General features: G+C 44.7%; 1 protein-coding gene across 2 annotated transcripts in view; it reads right to left on the bottom strand.

Moving 5' to 3' along the window:
• Window positions 1-21387, bottom strand: part of RBMS2 (RNA binding motif single stranded interacting protein 2) — a 257679-nt gene that overhangs the window by 22852 nt on the left and 213440 nt on the right. For both annotated transcript variants that reach the window (XM_078689107.1, XM_078689108.1), the window contains exons 5-8: window positions 14403-14560; window positions 4931-5010; window positions 4565-4674; window positions 1413-1459 (exon numbers count right to left, since the gene is read on the bottom strand). In XM_078689107.1, the coding sequence (XP_078545233.1) occupies window positions 1413-1459; window positions 4565-4674; window positions 4931-5010; window positions 14403-14560 (395 nt within the window). The remainder of the gene's footprint in view (window positions 1-1412; window positions 1460-4564; window positions 4675-4930; window positions 5011-14402; window positions 14561-21387) is intronic.

Genomic DNA, 21387 nt, shown 5'->3' with positions numbered 1-21387 from the left:
TGGCATACATTACCAACTACTATCTGCTTTAGAAAGGCAGCCGCTGCCCCCTTTGCCTCTTGTTTGGATTTTGAGTCGAAACATTAATGTATTGTGAAAGTATGCCTCGAGCTCCTTAAGGTTGGTTAACAAAAGTCTTGTTTTAAGAGTTTGTTCTGTCATCAAGCCCATCTGTCTGTTTCTAAAGTTTATCTTACTTGCTTACTTTATTCCAAATTGTGCTATTTGTGTAATTGTTTTGGCACGAAGTCATATGGCAACTGTTTGAGTAAACCTAACAATAAACACATTTTTTCCTAGAAAAGCCAAAACTCTGACTCTGGCCCCGTCTCGAAGTCTTTCACTGATAATTGACATAACTGCTTGAAACATTCTACTGTCCACCTTAATAATCCTGACCTTATGATGGTTCTGCCTTGCCAAACACAACAAGACATGGTTCAGATTTCATAGCACCTAAGTTGCTCAGACTATGCTCTGCTGAAATGTGTAGATTCATAAAGAAAACTGGTACTTCATGTGCTTTATTTGGACAGAATATTGAAATAATCTGTGGTAAAGGCTCTGGATATGGTCTTAAAACCACTCCCTGACCACAAAATATTGTGAAGGTCTCCCTTTAAGCTTGAAGTTCAATCCGCCCTTCATAATGTGAAATCCAGCAGCATAACACATCCTAATCACGGAATATCTCCTTCTAGTTGTTTGTTTCTCTGCTAAGGCATATCTTACCCTAAGTATAGATCAGACAAATTGGTAAAATGGGCAAGACTACAAGTGTGAAAGACAGCTGCTGCGATCAGTGCATGACCGGCCGATGTCTCGTCCTCCTGTAGTTCTTCAGGTATTCAATGGGTTTGTTTCGTTAAACGTCATGGGGCATGTCAGGCTGCATGTAATGCTGTATTAAATGATTAACCATAACATTGATAAATACCTAATTTGTCCTGGATGAAGAAAATGATCGAAAATGAAGAATCTAATTCAAGAAGGTATCAACATTAAGGACCGACAGTCTACACCCAACAGAAAGAGAAAGTGACTGGTTCAGCTGTGGAGTGGTCAGAACATGAATCACTTGGCCTCAAAATGCCACTTATTTGACAACAGGTTCTCACTTTACCACACAGTGTCACTCCCTTGACCACACCGTCTCTTTCCAGTGATTTTACAACATAACTCATTTGACTCAATAATATCATTTGAATACAGAATGTTTCTCACTGTTTTGTAAAATTACATTCTAACTACTGCTGGGTTTGTTTGCCGCAACTCAGGGCACCGTTCTGTCTGCTACCGGGCAGCAGAAAAAGGGATTTCTACAGACAGATCCCAGAGAATGTAGAATCAGAAGCACCAATAGAACATACAAATGGGCACGTGAAGCAAGTAGTGGTGGTTAGGGCACTCACCCATTCTGCAAGGCCGTCGTGGGGTCGTACGTCAAGGTCATGCCACCCTGGAAGGAGCAGAGACAAAGAAAGTTAGAGGTGATGTACAAAAGGCTGCTAAGGGGACCAGAGGAGCTGTGCTGTTGAATGTATATCACAATGACTAAGAAACAACAGTTCTTTTTTGACCTCACAGTGAACCCTTGGGCCTGTCTAGGGCCAAGGTGAGGTATGAAGGAGGGTACCAGAGCCACAAAGTGTGCTTGACTTTGAATGTGCTAAGTTCCTTGAGGTCTCCCGTTAATTCTTTGGGAGGATTTTCTATAATGTCCCCTTCCTTGCATATCTGCGTATGTCTTCATCGGGCAAGTATGCTTTCCCTGTTAAAATGGGCGTGTGTGTGTTTCAGTGATAGTGGAAATCTCTCTCTAACTGCTTGCATGTTTGCCTAGGAATGGATGTGTTCTGTGCAACTTCAGGGCTTTCGAGTTTTTACATGATGTGCATCAGAATAGAGGTTGACATATTGTGATTCTTCTTCTGGAATCTCGTCTGTACGATGGATGCCAACTTCGTCTGTCAATCGGCAAACAAAAACGAACTACATATTCTTCCCAATCTGCACTACTTGAGTGAGGACCACTCTACTGGAGAGGTGGGCTGAGGCACCATATGATGCCAGGAAGTCACACTTTACTCTCAATGGCTTTCACATGAAGAACACTTATCTTTGGACTTTGCAGATATGTTCTGGGCATAATTTTTTGAAGCTCCCGTACAGTGGTGCCAACCAAATCACAGTTCGTGGACTAGACACGGCGCAATGTAAATGTAATGTAAATGTAAATTGATACTTGTATAGCGCACTACTCACCCGCAAGGGTCTCAAGGCGCTTGTACGAATACCGCTGTGGAACCCATCCTGGCTTTCCCTGTGAGGTGTCCACTCCTGGGCACCCCCAAGGTGGAGGCCAGGCATCCTTAGCATTGTGGGGGCCGTTGTGGAGATTAAGCAAGCTATTGCCCAGAGTTGCAGAGTGGGACTCCATGATTGGAATAGGCACCGAGGCGAGAATGATCAGGTCCGTGGAATTTTTGAGCTCAAGACCCGCCGAGGCGGGGAATTGAACCCTGGTCCCGGGCTAGACCTCTGCATCAGGGTCTGCCGCTCTAACCATTGAGCCACACTTCTCCACTCCGCAATAGAGCATTTCCATTTCACATTTCTGTGGTCTGCAGTAAGGGGCCACGGCGGCTTGTCAGGTATAAGCAGGGCTTTAAGTGGGATGAAATAATGGGGGGGAGGGGTTCTCTCAAATGGGCGTGGCCAATGTAGTTAAGGATGGGGCTTAAAAACACAAACTGAAAATCTGTGCTTAGTATAGTGTGCTACTGCTGCTTCTGTCACTGCATTCAGACATATTAATACAAGTAACATTACACCTACAATAAGCCAGGACTATTGGGTTTGTTAATGGTTGTTATTTGCATAAGATAAACAGGCAACAACTATGGCTTGGTAGTAATTAATATTGAAAATGCTTCAGCTCTGAAATGATGAGGCTGAAAGAACTATAAAGAGTCTCTTTGAAGTTAGATCAAAGGCAGGGAAGGGTGGCACTGCAGCAGAGTTAAGATTTATGTTTTTTCACCGAGGGAGAGGGTGAAAATGGAGAGGCCATTAGGGACCCGTCTCAGCACCTGCTTTTTAGAACTAAGCACCTGCAGGACCCAGCAAACTTAAAGCCCTGGGCATAAGTGTGCTCTAGAAATATCCTTTAATCAATCTTCAACCAAGGCTTCTGCTTGGCTTTATCGTGGTTCTTTTAATGTATTTGGATTCATGCTGCGGGTTGCAGAGTGTGTGGTGTACAGTATGTGTTGAGTGCAGTCTTGTGGGCTCAATGCTGTGTTTTTGTGGCTAATGATGTGTGGATTAAATTCAAGTGCCTGGTGAGAAGGCCAGCTTTGCTAGATGGAGAGTGCAAATTAAAGGAAGGTTTGCTTTAAGTACAACTGGGCCCACTGATGTGAGCTCAGGCTTTCAAGCACTGTATATCTGTGGAAAAGGGCCCTTGGTTTAGGGGTGCTAGAAGACTGACACATAACCTATGGTCTCTAAGTCAGTGAATGAGGGATAGAAGAGGTGCCTCCCGCCCAGGTGGAATTCTGTTTTAGACCATGGGTCTGCTTGTCCCTCGAACTTCAGCGCTGCTCCTCTGTGGTCTAATACATGCAAGTCATGCCGCTGCGCTAGGACAATCTGTGGGACCTTGTTGTCACCCTGGCTCTGCGACGGATGTATGACATCACAACGCATGCTTTTACTCCGCATGCCATTACAACGCCATTTTTACAACGCAAGTCGTTACAGCGACTTGCGTTGGGGGGCGCTGGATAGTGGAATAGTTTAATTTTCTATTCCAACTCCAGTCCCCGTGGATAGTAGGGAAGGTGTTGGATAGAAAATTAAACTATTCCCTATCCTGCAGCGCCCTCCAGCGCAAGTCATTGTAACGACTTGCGTTGTAATAGCTGCGTCGTAATGGTAGTGCGGAGTAAAAGTTGCGTTGTAAAGGATGTTCCCTTCTGCGACCGACTCTTAGTGCGAACATTGACATATCAAAAGAGGTTCAGAACTCAAACAGTTTAGGTGCAGCTGAAGATCATCTCTCCCCTCTTGACATGCTTCCTTTGCCTTCTCCTGCATAGCTCTTCTTCCGCCTCAAGACCTCTACTTCCTCTTTCACATGTTTTCCTTTTTCATCTCAAGACTGGCACAGTAACCACGAACCCACCTCACTACAGGCGTCGGTTGGGGCTCAACTTGCTTTGTTTTCTTTCTATTTTCTATTACACTAATCTTGAATAACAAAACACTATTCACTATTAGTGTAACAAAAAATGGAGCACAGTTAGCTGGACTGTGATGTTCCCTGGCAGTTAAGGTAAGTACAAAAAATGCCTTGAAATGTATATGTTGGGCGAGAGCTTGCAGGTGAGTAAGAGAGTATGTGTAAGTGTGAATATGTGGTTATGTGTAAGCATGTGTGTGCGTGTCAAGGTCAAAGGGCGTGTGATGTCACTTCCGCTACCCCTGACATTTTGGTGAATTGAGGATCATGGTTCCCCTCAGCTCTCTGTCTCTTAACCAGGCCCTCAGGTGGACTTACCGTCTCGCCATCCCTTGACCACGCTCGCCCGTTCTGGAGGTATTTGCCCTGATTTTGACGTTTTTTCTGCCCCCCATCAGCAAACTTGCACAGCAAGGGATCCGGGGGCGCTGCAAGAGGTCAAACAGAATGTGTTACTAATGAATGACATGCGAAACAGCTGTGGAAGGGGGAAGAGACCAATGGAAGAAGGGTGGCGGAGGATAGCAAAGGGAAGGGAAAGGAATAGTAGAGTAAAGGCAGGTGGGAGAGGAAAAAGACACCTCTGGTGTGGAGGCAGAAGGGATGGGTTACCGCTGGAAGAAAGGAGGAGCAGCGTAGGGTGGTCTGGCCGTAGGAAGGATGCAGTAGACGCCCATGCTTTACCTGGGACGCCTGGAAGGGTCTTGATATATTTTCCATTAAAGTGCGCAATTATAGCTTCACATTTCTCTGTCGATTCCATTCTACAAAAGAAGAGTTCAGAAAACAGCATCACTGACACGGTGCACCCTTCACCAGCACAGCCAGCATTAGACCTCCAGCACGGCAGGCTGAGGGGCACCCATTTGAATACGATTACATTTGATAACATTCATCAAATCAACATAATAAGAAGCAGCCTAGAGACAGTGGGGGACAAGAACACATTTTTACACAGATCTTAAGAGCATTTTTCAAAAAAACTACTAGTGGGGTGTGATGGCATAGTGAGAGGCTGGAAGTTCTTAAAGAAATGTTCCTCTGGGCAGCTTAAAAGAAAATGTTTATATTCTGCAGCCTTCGAATCATCAGTTCAAGGCTAGAACCGTGTCCGGGACTGATTATGCTGAGCAGTCTTTGATAAAGATACACCAATATGTCCATCAGTTGCCAGTGTCATGATTGTATGTGTGTGTGGTGGCACGGGAGATCACTGTGCAATCATTACACACACATCTATGGCACATTGGTAAAGGGGGAAAATCCTTGCAGAGATGCTTAGCTATCTAGCAAGACAGCATTTCACAGAGGCTTCTTTTGGTGGTATTGACTTAATTTTTTCTCTTGTTGCAAACTGGCCTTTTCTGTTTCCTAATATCTTAATTCTGGCATGTACTACCTGCTGTTTAAACTCCTTGTAACAGTCACTAAAGTTGTGGGCGATATCATCTGCAAGTGTTTTTCCTCTTCTGGGATGTGTTCTGTCAACAGTAAAACCCTCTTGTGCATTGCCCGGGTCTTTCCTCGGTTTGCTGTTGCAGTGCTTCCAGTTTGAATCAGTGGTGCCATGTTTGCGAAAGAACTCTATAACGGGTTGACTGCTGATGCCTCCCTCCTTTCGGCAAAGAACAGTTTTATGGAAAAAGTCATGCTCCCAGCACTCCCTTTCTGTAAACAAGTCTTTAAATCTTGTTTTAATCTCATCACATTTCATATACATTTAAAGATAGAGATCAAATGTTAGGCTCTGTCTCCCAAGAGAGGTTGGTGTTTACTTTTCTTTCTCTGACTTCAAAGTGAGAGGATTTATATGACAATCATGCTGACTACTAAGTGTGTGCTAGAGGAAGGCTGCACAATGTTATTTTTTTCTAGAACATAACAAAATGTAAATGTCTGTAAATGAACTGTGCAGATATTTCTAAATATATCAGAATTAGGAGAGCACAAATAAATAAAAAACATTCGAATTCTCAAGCGAGGTGGAAACAGATATTTTAATATGATCAAAACAAATCAATACACTAGGTGATGACAGTTCCGGACATTATAGTTTGTGAGCTGTATACTTTTAACAGTAAAACTGTATGTCTGTGCAAATGTAATGGTCATTTCAATTGAAGATGTGTTGTCTGTAATGGCAGTGCACTCCCACACCATGAATATTCCACTTTACCCTACTCCATTCTACTCTGCACACTCCACACCACTACACTCTACCCTGCACTACTCTACACTATGCCACTCCACACTACACTCTACTCTACTCTACACCACTGCACTCTACACCAATGCTCTCCACTCTGTATCACTCCTATAAGGCAGTGCATAACTATCCACTGTATGCCACTCTAATTTACTTTGCACCACTGCACTCAACGCAACTCTACACCATTACACTGTACCCTGCATCACTATACTACACTGTTCATCACTCATCTCTAGGCTACTTCACTCTACTCTGAAACAATCTACTCTATGCCACTCAACTCTATGCCGCAGCAACCTACACTGTACCACTCCACTCTGTGCCACTCTACTGTATTCTGAATCACTCTACTACCCACTACTATACCCTATGCCACTGTACTTTAATATAACAACTGCATTCTATGCCTCTACCCTCTACGCCAATGCACTCTACACCACTTTACTCAAAACCAGTACACTCCATGCCACTCTACTATGCACCACTGCACTGTACACCATTATACTCTGTTCTGAAACACTCTACATCACTGCACTCTACACCCTTCCATTCTACTCTGCACCACTGTACACTCTGCACCACTGTACTCTCTGCCACTGCTCTCTACGCCACTCTACTCTGCACCACTCTACTCTACACCAATGCACTCTACGACACTCTTCTATATACCACTCTACTCTACACCACTTCACTCTATGGCATTTTACTTTTCAACACTGCACTCTCGGCCAATGAACTCTCTGCCACTGAACTCTACGCTACTCAACTCTGTGCCACTGCACTCTACTCTGAGTCACTCTATGCCACTATACTCTGTTTCACTCCAATCTATGCCACTGCACTCTATGCCTTTCTACTCTACTCTGTACCTTTCTACTCTATGCTGATGCACTTTACCTCACTTTACTCTACTATGCACCACTGCAACCTACACCACCCCAGTCTAGGCCACTTCACTCTTCCCTGCAGCACTCTGCTCTATGACACTCCCCACTATGCCTCTCTACTCGGAAACACTGCACACTGTGTCAATGCACTCTACTCTGTACCACTGCACTCTACATCATTGCAGCCTATGCAACTTCTCTAAGCCACTGCGCACTATGCCAATGCACTCTACTCTTTACCACTCCACTCTAGGCCACTTCACTCCACTCTAAAACAATCTATTCTACACCACTGCACTTTATGCCGTTTCACTCTATGCCACTCTACTCCACCCACTCTCCACTCTATGCCACTGCACTCTAAGCCCTACAATCTACGCTGCGCAACTCTACTCTACTTTACCCAACTCTACTCTGCACCACTGCTCTCTACGCCACTCTACTCTAAATCACTGCACTCTCCACCAATGCACTCTAGACCACTTTACTAAAAACAAAAGCACTCTACACTACTGCAATCAAACTCAACTACACAGCACCACTACATTCCTTGCCACTATACTCTACGCAATTGCACTCAATGCCACTGAAAGCTACGCCACTTTACGCCATTTCTCTCTACGTCTCTGCGCCACTCTATTCTACTCTGCACCACTGTACTCTATATCATTGCAGCCTATGCAACTTCTCTATGCCACCGCACGCTATGCCAATGCACCCTACTCTTTACCACTCCACTCTAGGCCACTTCACTACACTCTAAAATAATCTATTCTACACCACTGCACTTTATGCTGCCTCACTCTATGCCACTCTACTCCACTCCACTCTGTGCCACTCTCCACTCTATGCCACTGCACTCTCCACCAATGCACTCTAGACCACTTTACTAAAACAAATGCATGCTACACAACTGTAATCCAAGCCAACTACACAGAACCACTGCATTCCTCACCACTATACTCTACGCAACTGCACTCAAAGCCACTGAAAGCTACGCCACTCTACGTCATTGCTTTCTACGTCTCTGTGCCACTCTATTCTACTCTGCACCACTGTACTCTATGCCATTGCTCTCTACACCACTCTACTGTGCACCATTCTACTCTACACCACTGCACTCTATGTCACTCTACTCTGCCAGACTTCACTCTACGCCACTCTACTCTGCACTATTGCACTCTATGTCATGGCACTGTATGCCCCTGCATTTTACTATGCACTACTCAACACCACTCTACTGCACTCTACACCAATACACTCTACACCACTAGATTCTACACCACTCTACTCTGCATCACTTCACTCTACCTCACTCTAATCTACTCTGCAGCAGGACACTCCACTGCACTCTATGCCTCTGCACTCTACCTGCACCATTCCACTCTACGTCAATGCACTCTACATCACTTTACTCAAAACCAAAGCACTGTATGCCACTGCACTGTATGCCAATCTACTCTGCACCACTGTATATGCCCCTTTTTACTTCCCATCGTTCCCTCATCTCCCTTCTCACACCCGTTTCCTACTTCTCACCTCTCTCCCAATGTATCTCCCTTCCCTCCCTCTTTACTCACCATTAACTTATCTCACCCTCTCCTCTGCCACCCATGCCCCACACCTCCTCTTACAGTTTCCCTCTCCACCTCCATGTCCATTCTCCCATTTGTATTACTCTGCTTAGCCCTGTTCTCCTTCTCTTTCTTTCTCTCTCTCTCTCTCCCTCACTCCTTTCTTTCCCTCTCTGGTATCCTTTTCTTCCCATCTCTCTCACTATCTTTCTTGCTGCCTCCTTTTTCTCTTCTCGTCTCTCAATGCATCTGTCCTCTCTCTCTACTCCCGCCCTGGAGTGTTCGTTCTCCTGGCTCTGCTCCTGCTGGCTGCACTTTTAGCTGCTGTTTGCCTGGTCTCTGTCCCGGGGGTTCCACTCGTTGATTAGCACCTCCCTTTCCTGGAACACAACCCTCTGGAGGCAGCCAGACAGGCGGGAGGGAGGGCTACGGGCTCACCCTGCCATCTCTGCCAGGAGCAGGGACAGGGGGGAGAGTACAGAGCAGGGAGTGGCGGCTCCTCTCCCAGCCTCAGGAGGAGCCAGCACCAATACTGATCTATGCCACTGCGTCTGCATTCTTACCACTTAAACTGACGCATACATGTCACCATATCACTACATACATGCATTTTACCTTCATGTCGACACCACTACAATATCACTGTCCTTACTGCATCAGTTCAGCTACCTCTAGCCTCTAATTCATCCACTGTAACGGATGACAGTTTAAATGACACCGTGAATGTTGGTAACGTAACTATAGGTGACAGTGCCTACGTAAGGATCAAGCAATCAGTAGATTTGTAGAGCGTGACTTGTCACCAGTAACGGTATCCAGGCACTGGCAGGGTCCAGTTGTTTAGCTGAATAACCAACTCTTTAGAGACTTTCGGAACTTTGGAAGAGATGGAGCGGTCAGTAGATGACAGGGAAGCTCGTTCCATGTCTTTGCTACTAGGAATAAACGTGTGATCATGTGACACTGATGGGTGCACCCTCTTACTCATGGTGAAATGTCACTCACTGCACTCACCACCTTCTTTCATCAGAGTGAGGTGGCATCTTATAGCCATTAGAGAAATCACTGAGAATAGGACACATGGATCGGGGGACTGGGCCGAAGAGACAGACTGACAATGACACGGACACTGAAACAGAGACACATACACATAGGCGACACTGATACAAGGCACTGGTGATATGGACACTGAGACAGTGAAACATGGAGACAGAAACAATGGGAAAGGTGACACTCATGTAGACTCAGGGATAGAACGCTGGGCTATGGATGTCACACTAGACCGGAAGCCACTAATGTTTGGAAAGGGACAAAGATCCTGGGACAACTAAACACTAGCAATGGGGTACTGAGGCAAAAAAACAAAGGCAGAGTGTGTGTGTGTGTGTGTGTGTTTTTATTTTATTTTTTCATGTTGGAAACAAGACCCTACTGGACTCCAAAATGATCCCTGGCAAAAATGTTCAAACCAGCCCCACAATGCAGGGGTTGGGAGCATAATGGAGGCGCAGTTAGGCCAAAGCAGCCCATCTTGCTCTTCTATGTTGCCAGCTGCCCATCAGTGACCCCAATGGCTCTTCTTCCACTACAGAGTCTATTGCAATAATATAACACCTGCAGCTGCTGAGCATATAGGCCCTCCTGGCTCAGATGCATGTTGGAAATATGCAGAGCGCTTTGAAGATGGTCCAGCATAGGACGTGGACAAGAGTGAAGAGTTGGTAAGGTGATTCTTGTAGTCTGTGGCATGAGCCTTGCTGTTATATATATTATGTGTGCTGGACTCTGTGTAGTAGACATACATTCTGGAATGCTTGCTTAGGGTATGCTGGCAGAGAGTAGTTGTGAGAGTACTGTGACTACTCTAGCAAAGATTAGGAAGTCAGTAATGAACTGGTTTTGTAAGTATTACCGGGCAGAAGAAGAATACTTTTGTTACTGAGTTGTTTTGACGTATGGAGATATCAGGGGTAGGTCAAGTTTCTGTATATGCCCCAATTATTTACTTTCTTGGGATGGAGTAGGTTTGGGGGCAGAAAACAATGCATCATGGCCTAGGGAAGTACCATGAAATCAGAGATTAGTTCCCACACAATAGTATTTCTATTTTGTGTTAGTTTAACTTAAATTGGTGATGGAACATCCAGTGGTCAACTATAATCGAGCATCTGCGGTGACGTTGATGTATGTGAAATGAGAATTACTGGTTTTTTATGATTTTTGGGTTGTCTACATAGTTGCTGCAGGCGAGTCCGAAAGAGTAGATGGCAGATGACAGAGGCGTGAGCGGTGCATTAAACAAGAGGATGGTCTGCGTGCAATCTGGTAGGACTGTGCATGAGAGTATGGGGGCTTGGCGAGAAGAAGACGAAGTAGACTATTTAGCCGTCTATCTGAAGAACAAGTACATCTAGTCCAGGGTGCTTTTTTGGACTTCCATGTCGCATTGGCGGTCACTTAGTATTGAGTACTTGATGGTGTCGCCAGATGCTTGGAGATTCAAAAAGCCAAGAACTACTGTTCTGTCAGCATCTGTGGTTTTCTTGAGGTAGGTAGTCGCAGAGAATGGACTTATCTAGTGATTTGAGAGAATCAACAATCTCCTAAATTTTTGTTTTACGCCGTGATTTTTTGAGTTTAGTAAGGAATAAGTTGGATGTTGGTAAGGGAGCTGTATGATCTGTGCTTTCTTGGGTTAAGCTGCTTGAACTTTACCCGTGGAAACCTACATTTTTGTTGGGTGCTGAAAGACATAGAAATTGTTGCAGCATTGTTTAATGTCATGAGCTTGTTGAACAGTGAGGGTGGGCATGGATTGGTGGTTAAGTCAACATCCCTACTGGAGATGATTAGTTGCAGTCATTAGATGAGAGAGAAGGGGAGAACTGAAACCAGTATTGAATGGGTATATATTATGTTATGCAGCAAATGTACAGAGCACAATTGCCCCATATGTGTCACTGTACAATTCTCACTGTCCGCAGTGATTACAGGCAGGCTTGTATGTTTGGTTGGGGAGGTGTGTGGCTGTAGTATGACATATGTTGGAAGAGTTGGGTGAGGTACATGATGTCTTGACATGTGGTTCGGTTGTGGCAAACTTGACGCTCCATGATTATGGCACGCTTCAAGATGCGTTTACATTAAGTTCTTAATCGAACAACAGTAGCATGATTGGGGTGCTATTCCCTACTAGTTTGGGTGGTGATGTGACCTGCAAGACCAGATTAGCATCACAGTCTGAAGAAGACATCCACACAAAAGTGGAGGAAGCACAGCCCAAAGAAATCAAAAGGCACCACCAACATGCTGGTTTATGAAACTTCATAGAGACAATGAAGAGTCAACTCAAGGGAACATACACTCCTATAGATGGTTGGTTAGGCCCTCCCGAGAACAACCTGCTGGCGTGCGTGCAATTCAGGAAACCTCTGGAAGGACAGAGGGGCAGAGGAGAGGTAAAGGAAAAAGAAGGTGAGGAAGTCCTCCATGCCCAAATGGTAAAGACACTCTAACCTTTCCAACCTTCGCCTTAATTTTGAGATGCAACCCCTGGGAGGAGGAGTTGAGTAAAGGCGCAGAGTCAAGCTTGTAAGCCATTCAGTCCAATGGACAGTGTGTGATAGATTAGCGAGGGGACAAGGTTCAGAGACTGTGGAAAGCAACCAAAATCTCAAAATAAGTAAAAATATATAGAAAAATATCGACTGGGCTCAAACAGTAGCATAAAGTCATGGGTCAGATCCTGGACCTGACAGTTGGGTTTACATGATTTTAAAACAATTCAACAGTTTGACAATAGAATCTCAACAAGACCCTGCACATTGCAGGATTTAGTGTTTGCACTTACACTACTCCATACGCTCAGCTGTAGGCAGCCTGGGATGGAGACCAGAGGCCAAATAATATCTATCTCCCACACCGTCTGGCCATAGTGGAATGGTTCTGGTTGGGTGGCACTTGTTGTGTGGATAGTGACCTGAGCTCTTGTATGCGTCACTCTCAAGTTTGTGCTTGTACATGTTGCGTAAGGCGTGTGGTGGTAGGGTTTTATAGGTTCATGTTGTTTCTTAGCTCACAAATGATCTTAAAAAGTTCTTTCTGGAGGCTGTGTGATGAAACTATTCGGTGTAACTGGTGAGCTTTTCTGCCTCGCAAACGAGCCAGGATAGTGTGTGAGATGTCCTTTGTAGACAAGGTTAGCATTGTGATAGTACTGCTTGTACTGTTTATGCTTAAAAACTTGTACCGAAACTTGGATTTTGTTCATGTCGAGTTGAAGCACCCATTTTCTCTCTTTCCTCGATTAGGTGGCAGTTTTTAACGGGCAAGCATGCTGAAGGTATAGGGAATCAGAGTGTTAGCGATTCCTGGCTTTGTGGATGGGAGTCCTGGTATCTGGACTATGATTCCTTCATAGAAGGAATTTTACCACATTGATGGACATCCACTGACAGATGTATGTGGGCGAGTGCCTGTATTGTGGGCCACGGGGTGAGAGTGACTAGGGCATGAAAATAGACTGCAAACTAAACCCTCAATGGCAAATGGTTGGTGGGGGTCAAGTGGGAGTCAAAGTTGGCGTCAAGGGTGTGTACTGCTTAATGGGTGGAGCACCTGTACAATTGGTGGCGGTAAAATGTTTAAGATGTCTATTTGTGATATTGTCAGAGGAATGTTGGCCAGGCTGAGCCATAGGTATGCCATGATGTGCAGTTTTCACACCTACATGTAAAATATATTATGTGTAGTAGTTATGTCAGTTTTTAATGCCTTAATCTCTATTATGGCATTTCTACACATTACCCACACATCTTTTCAAAGATCATAATCAACTCCTTTGTAAATAACACCCCTGAATCCCTCTAGCTCATTTATTAGTTCCAAATACCCCTGCTAATGATGACACCTAAGTCCTATTAATTCCATCTTCCAACAAAAAGAAACTTCTGTAGATGCATGGAATGGTTTCCTTGAGAGTACACGATTAATTCAAATAACCAATTATAATAATTAAACACTGACTAACCACTAACATTGTATTCCCGGAGCAGCATGCTGCGGCGTAAAGTGCTTCAATGCCTCGTCAGGGGTAATAAGTGCTATATAAATTCAATTACAATACAATTCAACAGGTGAGTTACAGCTGGCAAGGGCGGACAGTAGCAATGGCTTTTGCAAAAGTCATCCTCACATCTCTGTCAGGTTGTCTATAGAGGAGGGGGGAGTGTACGATTATGGTGGAAGCCTGCAGTGGAGTTTTGGGAAGTCACGGTCTTGCACATGGGAATTATTGAGAACTTTAGTTTCTGTGTTTTTTATGTATCAACACTACTGTTACCATTTAGAACATCCCCTATAAGTTTCCAGTAAAAGATCTATCATCTGACGAATCCTTACAGTGGTTCAGCAATTTTAACTCCCTTGCGATATTACACCAAGCACCCTCTTCCCATAAATGAATCTGGATGAAATATAGGCCTGACCTTGCGAATCCCACGCCTCGGCTAGTCCCGTTGGCATCCCGCAGGATCCGCGTGGAGATGACCTGTCCGAATGGCTTGAGCATCGCCTCTAGCTCTTGTTCGTCCATCGTCACCGGCAGGTTTGAGATGTACAGGTTGGTCGGGTCCTGCTCCTGTTGCTATGGAAACAGTCAAAGAAAAAGAGGTGAATTGTTCAGGAGGTGCATAAAGAGTCTCCAGAGAAGCAATCCAGCAACTAGGGCACACGAGATAGCATCTCCTGCAATGACACTCTTTAACCCAATTGCATAAGACCATATTAACAACTTTGTCTAACATTAATGGCTTTTAACATTAGTCCTACACTAACAGTCATTTCTAGCAGGAAACCCAATAAACAGCCAGCAACAGACCCACCCCGACAACCATCTCTACAATGACAACCTGTAACACAACAGCATTAGCTCTACACACCTCATACGGTTAACTCCCTATAAACTATCATCAACAGCACCACACTAACAACTGTCTACATCCGCAACTTCATTCAAAATGCCAACAACAGACCACACTAACAACTGTCACTAGCAGTTTCTCCTCATACCCTGGCTGCAACAGCCTCAAACCTGCCATCTTTAAGAAACAACATTCAGTAATCTATCACTCACAGCCCACACTCTGACAACTGCCTCTAACAGTGACCCTATCTAACACACAAAATACACAGGTCACGTTCACATCCTGTGATGAACTAACAAGAGCCTCACACTCCCACCCATCTCAAACATGAGACACTCTATACCCCAGCTCTGTAAAAAGAGTGGTGTCTTATACCCAATGAGCAACAACCTGCTGCTCTTCCAAGGTGTCTCAGGAAAATGAAAAACCCATTCCACATACGCTTGACTATTTCTACTCCTCACTGCAGTGAGCGAATACGTGGTTGCTTTTCTGATCAGAGGCACAGATTCAAATAATTTAGTTGTTAAGCACCCAAAACAGGAATTTTCAAAAAACAAACCCAACATTTATAAATAAAAATAAATAAGGGCAACAAAGGAAAAACTGCTTAGTAAAATACCTTGGCAAAAGACAAAAATTGCAATACGAGCTTCGGCCCTTCCAGAAAAGTACCGCATTCTACATCTAAATAGGGATAGCAAAGTAGGTGGAGGGGTTGCGATTGTCTTCAAATCATCCCTTGTGGCTACGATAATAGACACTTTCCTAGATAATTCAACTGAGATCTGTGTCTTTAGACTTGAATTCTCTCCCCAGGATCACTGGAAGTGTGCTCTAGTATATTGCCCTCCAGGGCCTCTAAAGGATTTCTCCCTATAATTGAGTAAAGGATCGCCCCTCATGTTATCGCATCTAAGTATTTTCTCCTTCTTGGGGACTTTAACATACATAGCGAAGATAAAGAAAACACTGACACTGCGCTGTTTTTAGCAGACATGGCCATTTTAGGGCTGGAAATTAACAACTCAGGGCAGAAACACGTAGCAAGTCAAACTCTTGATCTCATTCTTACCAATTCGCCTCTCATACTCTCCCTTCCCTCCCTCCGGTACCTGTGAGCTGAACAGATCACTCTCCTATCAACTTCCAGATAAACAGCCCGTATCAGACAGTCGCCAGTCTTCCTCATAGCGGGAAGACTACACGTCTATGGCACAAAATCTCAGAAGAGAACTTTGTGCAGGTGTACAGACCTCCTACTTTCAATAAGTCCAGAGATATAAATAGCAGACTCAATGAACTCCATCACGCTATAGGGACTGCCTCAGATACGTTAGCGCCTCTTAAGCCATTACAGCCCAAATCACTATGAAAGCAGGCAGTCTGGTTCTCTCAAGATTTCCGTAGAGAGAAATCGAACTGTAAAAAGCTGGAAAGAACCTGGCGTGAATCTCGTTTATAGTCAAAGAAAGATATTTTTTAAGCAGCAATAAACACTTACCATAAAAACATCAAGTTAACTCGGAAAAGACACATCTATGTACAACTAAGGGAAGCAGGAAACTCAGGGAAGGAAATGTACACGATTCTCAAATCTTTTACATCACCTACGGCCTGCACTAATCCTATCCCTGCCTCTCAGACCTTATGTGATAATATCTCCGACTTTTTTGATGACAAGATTGAAAAAATCTATGACGCCTTCCCTAATGTGGTGAGTGTCGTTGATACTCTCACTCTCCCTCGTACAGTGCCTAGCAAGAACGACGTGTTGGCTCGTGTTCCTCACTCGCAGGACTATATAGTAGAAGAGTTGTTAAAAGCAGCGAAATGAGGATCTAGCATTGATATCATGAAAGCCAAACTGTTAGCCTTACTGGCTCTGCATCTCGCCTCTCCTATAGGCTCCTTAATCAACTACTCTCCAAGTGAGGGAAAAGTTCCTTTGGCTTGGAAATCTGCGCAAATCCTTCCGATTCTCAAGAAAACCAACATACCACCCACAGAGTTATCTCATTATAGTCCAATCTCGCTCCTCCCCCTCATGAGCAAACTCCTGGAGGGCTATGTCAACTCGCAGCTCATGGAAGATATGGAAACTCAGTCATGTCTAGACCCTTCACAATCTGATTTTAGACCAAAACATTCTACCGAAACTACCCTGCTTGGCGTTACTGACTTTATTAAACTTTCTCTGGATAATGATAAGGCAGGGTCTTTAGTGCTGCTGGACTTGTCCGCAGCCTTTGACACTGTAGCACATCATAGCCTATTCCTGAAATTGACTGAAATCGGTGTAGTAGGGCCGGCCTTTCAGTGGTTTTCCAGATTTCTGTAAGAGCGCACCCGTGAATCTGGGTATGTTTCGCTCTGGAGCTAAATGCCTTAATAAGGGGGTTCCTCAGGGCTCATGTCTCAGCCCGACGTTATTTAACATATACGTGGCTCCACTTGCAAAGATCATCAGAGAACACAGCTTTGTCCCTTTTTCATATGCAGACGACCCGCAACTCCTATTTTCGTTTGACAATAAATCGGACGCAACTAAACAGCTCTTTGCAGAGGGTATGCGTGCTATGTCTAACTGGATGACAAAGAACTTCCTCCAGTTGAATGCCAATAAAACCGAAGTCCTCCTGTTTGGCAAAGCACCATTTCTCTGGTCCCCTGATTGGTGGCCAGCAGAATTAGACCCTGCTCCTATCCCCACTACCAAGGCTAAAAACTTAGGAGTATACCTGGACCTTTCCTTATCTATGAAGGACCAGGTAGCTGTCGTCTCAGGCAGATGTTTTGGTATGCTAAAGCTTATTCTGAGAGTGTTTTGTCTTCTCCCCTTATCGGTGCACAAGACACTGCTTCAAGCTCTGTTAGTCAGTTGTTTCGACTATTGTAATGCACTACTGGAATGGCAAATGAGACGGTGCTGAACAGGTTGCAAGTGGTTCAGAACACTGCAGCGTGGTTAGCTCTAAATCTACCATTCAGGGCTACCTCCCGGCAGTTACTAAAAGGCTTTCACGGGCTTCCCATCCGTGACTGAATCAAGTTCAAAATATGCTGTCTGATTTAAAAAAACATCAGTGATAGCGGGCCCAAGTATATGACTGAAAGTCTTGTCCCCTATCGACCCAGTAGATCCCTGCGTTCAAGTGGGAAGGCTCTGTTAGTAGTGCCTGGGGTCAACAAACTCCGAACTGGGACAAATCTTTTGCCTACGTAGCCCCACATCTCTGGAACTCGCTCCCCAGTGCCTTACGTATGTGCCCTAACTTGCTCAAATTCAGAAAACTATTAAAAACAGAACTTTTTAAAGAATGATTGCCCTCACTACCTCCTCACTTCTATCCGTTACTAGCGCAGAGGTACCCCTGCTGGAGTGTGGGAATGAATTCCTCATTCATTCATTTATTCATTCAATACTTGCATGTCAAAGATTAGCATCTTTTGCCAGAAGGGGACAGCAGCATTCGGCACTGCTATTTGGACTTTGAAGCTAATGGAATTATTTTCCAAAAGTCTATGTCAGCAACTGGTGCACGTGGCATGCAAGCTGTAGAAGAACTACATTTGAATTCATTCTGAGAATCAATGCTGACTTTCTCAAGCCCATGATCATGGAAGTACGCCCCATAACTAATATCTCGCATCCCCATGCAGAGCCAGCAGAAGAAAGGACGCCATGCTATTTTCCATTTCTGGTCACGGAGCACCAGTGGATGACTACATGAATGCTGCGCACTGCAGCCACAAACTATAGTTTGCAAGATACTGAATCCGGTCCAAGAATTGAGAAATGTACTTTTTTGCAATCCCATAGGGGTACATAGAATCTGAAAATTGCACAAAGATTTTGTGCGGCAAAGTGAGCAAATGCTCGACATACCTTGAGTCATCATACATACTAGGACTATGATTGACAACCAAAGAATCTTCAACATACTTTTATGAGACCAACCACTAGAAGGCGGAATAATGCACAACATGCAAATCTAAAACCAGGTCTACGCTCCACAATGAAAAAGTTATTTGTCCTGTAACCATCTGTTTCTATATTGTAGGGATATGTTTTCACATGCTTTGCATACTCCACCCACCCAGTGTAGGGCGCAGATGAATGCAAGTTCTTTTTCTTTGACGAAGTCTTCAGACTCAAACTTTTTGTGATTCCTCCCTTAGCCACAATGCACCCGAAGAAAGACTTAACCTCAGATTCTTCTCTCACTGGGTGAGTAATGTGAGTGTGGTGAAACAGGACAAGAAATGTGTAGGGCGGATTGTGACTATGTGACGAGAAAACATCTTGGCTCATTGCTCGCATCCAGGGAGGCGGGAGGGTGCATGTGAATCTACAGCACTGCAAGCTACAAACAGATGGTTACAGGGTAAAATGTTCCATTTTCAGCATGTGCTGCTGTAGACCACATGATTTGGTGCTGACAGTAAAGCAGTACTCTCCTACAAAGTGGTGGCTGGCGAGCAGATGATGTAGATGCTTCAAATAAAGTTTTCAATACTATTTGGCCAACTAAAGCCCCTCAACAGGCTTGAGGATCCGCACAATAAAGTTTAGTGAATCAGTAACTGGATCTAGTCGGGTCCTGATGAGTCAAACTAGGAGAACGGGAATGGTAATAGGTCAAGAGGTCGAAGAAGAAGGGTCTCTTGTTTTGGTCAGTAAAACAAAGCTTAGTGTGGTGCATCCATCCCTCAATATCTTTCAAGCACTTTGCATTTTGGGAGCAGTGTCGTTGGCATAGGAGTGATAAACTGATATAGGACATTTCCAAGATGACTGCCATTGGGGCCATTTAAATGTTAAAGATGGTTGATTTGAGTACAGACCCCTGGAGAATTCCATCACCGATAGTGGTGACGTCTGAGCAGCTTGTCTGGTGCTGCCTTAAGGTCTGGGCCACTGGGATTATGTGGCAGGGACTAAATTATGCAGCAGGGTTGAGAAGTTTATGTGGCAACAAATTGCAAATTATGTGGCATAATGTGACACATTTTTTGACAGTGTTACTTTATTATTTTAACATCCGTACACATTTTAACACTGGGAAAATATTTCAACTCATTAGTTCTAGATTAACATCCAAACACAGCAATAAGCAATTTAAAAGTGACCAGTTAATATTTGCAAAGGGCTTTCCATTGTGCGGCAACACGCATTGCTGCCTTTTTAGTAACTTTTGATCCGTTTCAGCTAGAAACGATTTTTTTGTTTAAATCTGCATATTATGCAGTAGATGATGGATTATGTGGCAATGTGGCTGGTCCATAATTATGTGCACAACGCCATGGCTACGGGTTAGGAATAGCATATTTCCAGGAGCCTTGGTAATTGTAAAGGCTGTCTCAGTGTTACCACAAGAGTCCACAAGAGGGCGCAAAATTGCAATAAATAGCTTTGTTGAATTGGGTTACTGGGTCTGAAATTCCGTGCCTTGGAGCTTTAGAAGCTATCTGATAATAATTATGCCAGAAACTAAAATTCTTGTAGGCTAAGGACGTTGCCCAGGAGAGTCCCGTCTGACATACTGGCATCGAATGATGGTCTGTACGAAAGCTTGTTTTTTTTTGCCTTTTCACTCTCCTTCTCTGTGGAACTGCCAGCTGAAGTGTCCATCTCTTTCTTCCACAGTAGGCATCATCAGGCTAAATGTTTGGCTTTTCCTGAAGAATATATGATCTTTCGTTTTGACTCAGTGGTCCCTGAGAATTCTGTGATTTCCTGAGAGTGAGAGGCGTCATTTCAACCCCTCGCCTCGCCTCTTCTTGCTAGCATCTCTTTTCTCCACCTGTCCCTAGAGTGCTTCTCTTTCCCCGGGGATTTCTAATTCACCGTCCTCCCAGGGTTCTGGGCTGCTGTGCTGTCTCTTCTGTACACATCTTTTGCACCACCCCACTACGGTTGAAATCCAACGCTTCTCTCTAACAGCAGCAACCTTAGACCTTTGTCTTTATACGTCTCTAATTAATATTGCTAAACCGCAAGCTTGTCCCACACGTGTACACCTAAGAGAGATGCAGAGTAGTCATCGGGAACAAGGGCGCTCCTTGTCTCTTCCTCAGACAAACAGTGCCAAAAACATCTGGAATCGGGTAGTAGCCTAGACCTAAGTGAAGTCATACTGCAAACAGGGCTGGGGCTTCCAAAAGACAGGGTAACGATAGGGGGGCAGACGTCAGTTTTCTTCTACTTGACAGCAAATGGCGCCTTTCATATGGAGAACCGTTCCCATATGGCCAGGAGATGGCGCCGGTGGTCCACAGAAGCTCGACTGAGAAGTCATTCACTCAGCGTTATCCTGCGTTGTTCGCACCTTCCATTCACACCCGGCGAGGCGCGCCAAGGGAACGAGCCTCCTCTCAGAGCTGTGCGCCGCCGAGGCGTCTCCCCCTCTTGCGCACTGAGGGGCAGATTTACAAGCCCCTTGAGCCTCTTTTACGCCGCTGTTGCACGCAGGGGCGGCGCAAATCCAGCGCCATGGTGCGGGGCACTTACAACGTGACGCATCTGGGAGATGCGTCACGTTGT

The sequence above is a fragment of the Lissotriton helveticus genome, chromosome 1_1 (genome assembly GCF_964261635.1).
Source record: "Lissotriton helveticus chromosome 1_1, aLisHel1.1, whole genome shotgun sequence".
NCBI lineage: Eukaryota > Metazoa > Chordata > Amphibia > Caudata > Salamandridae > Lissotriton > Lissotriton helveticus.
The sequence above is the reverse complement of the archived record's forward strand: the minus strand, read 5'-3'. Positions and strand labels throughout refer to the sequence as shown.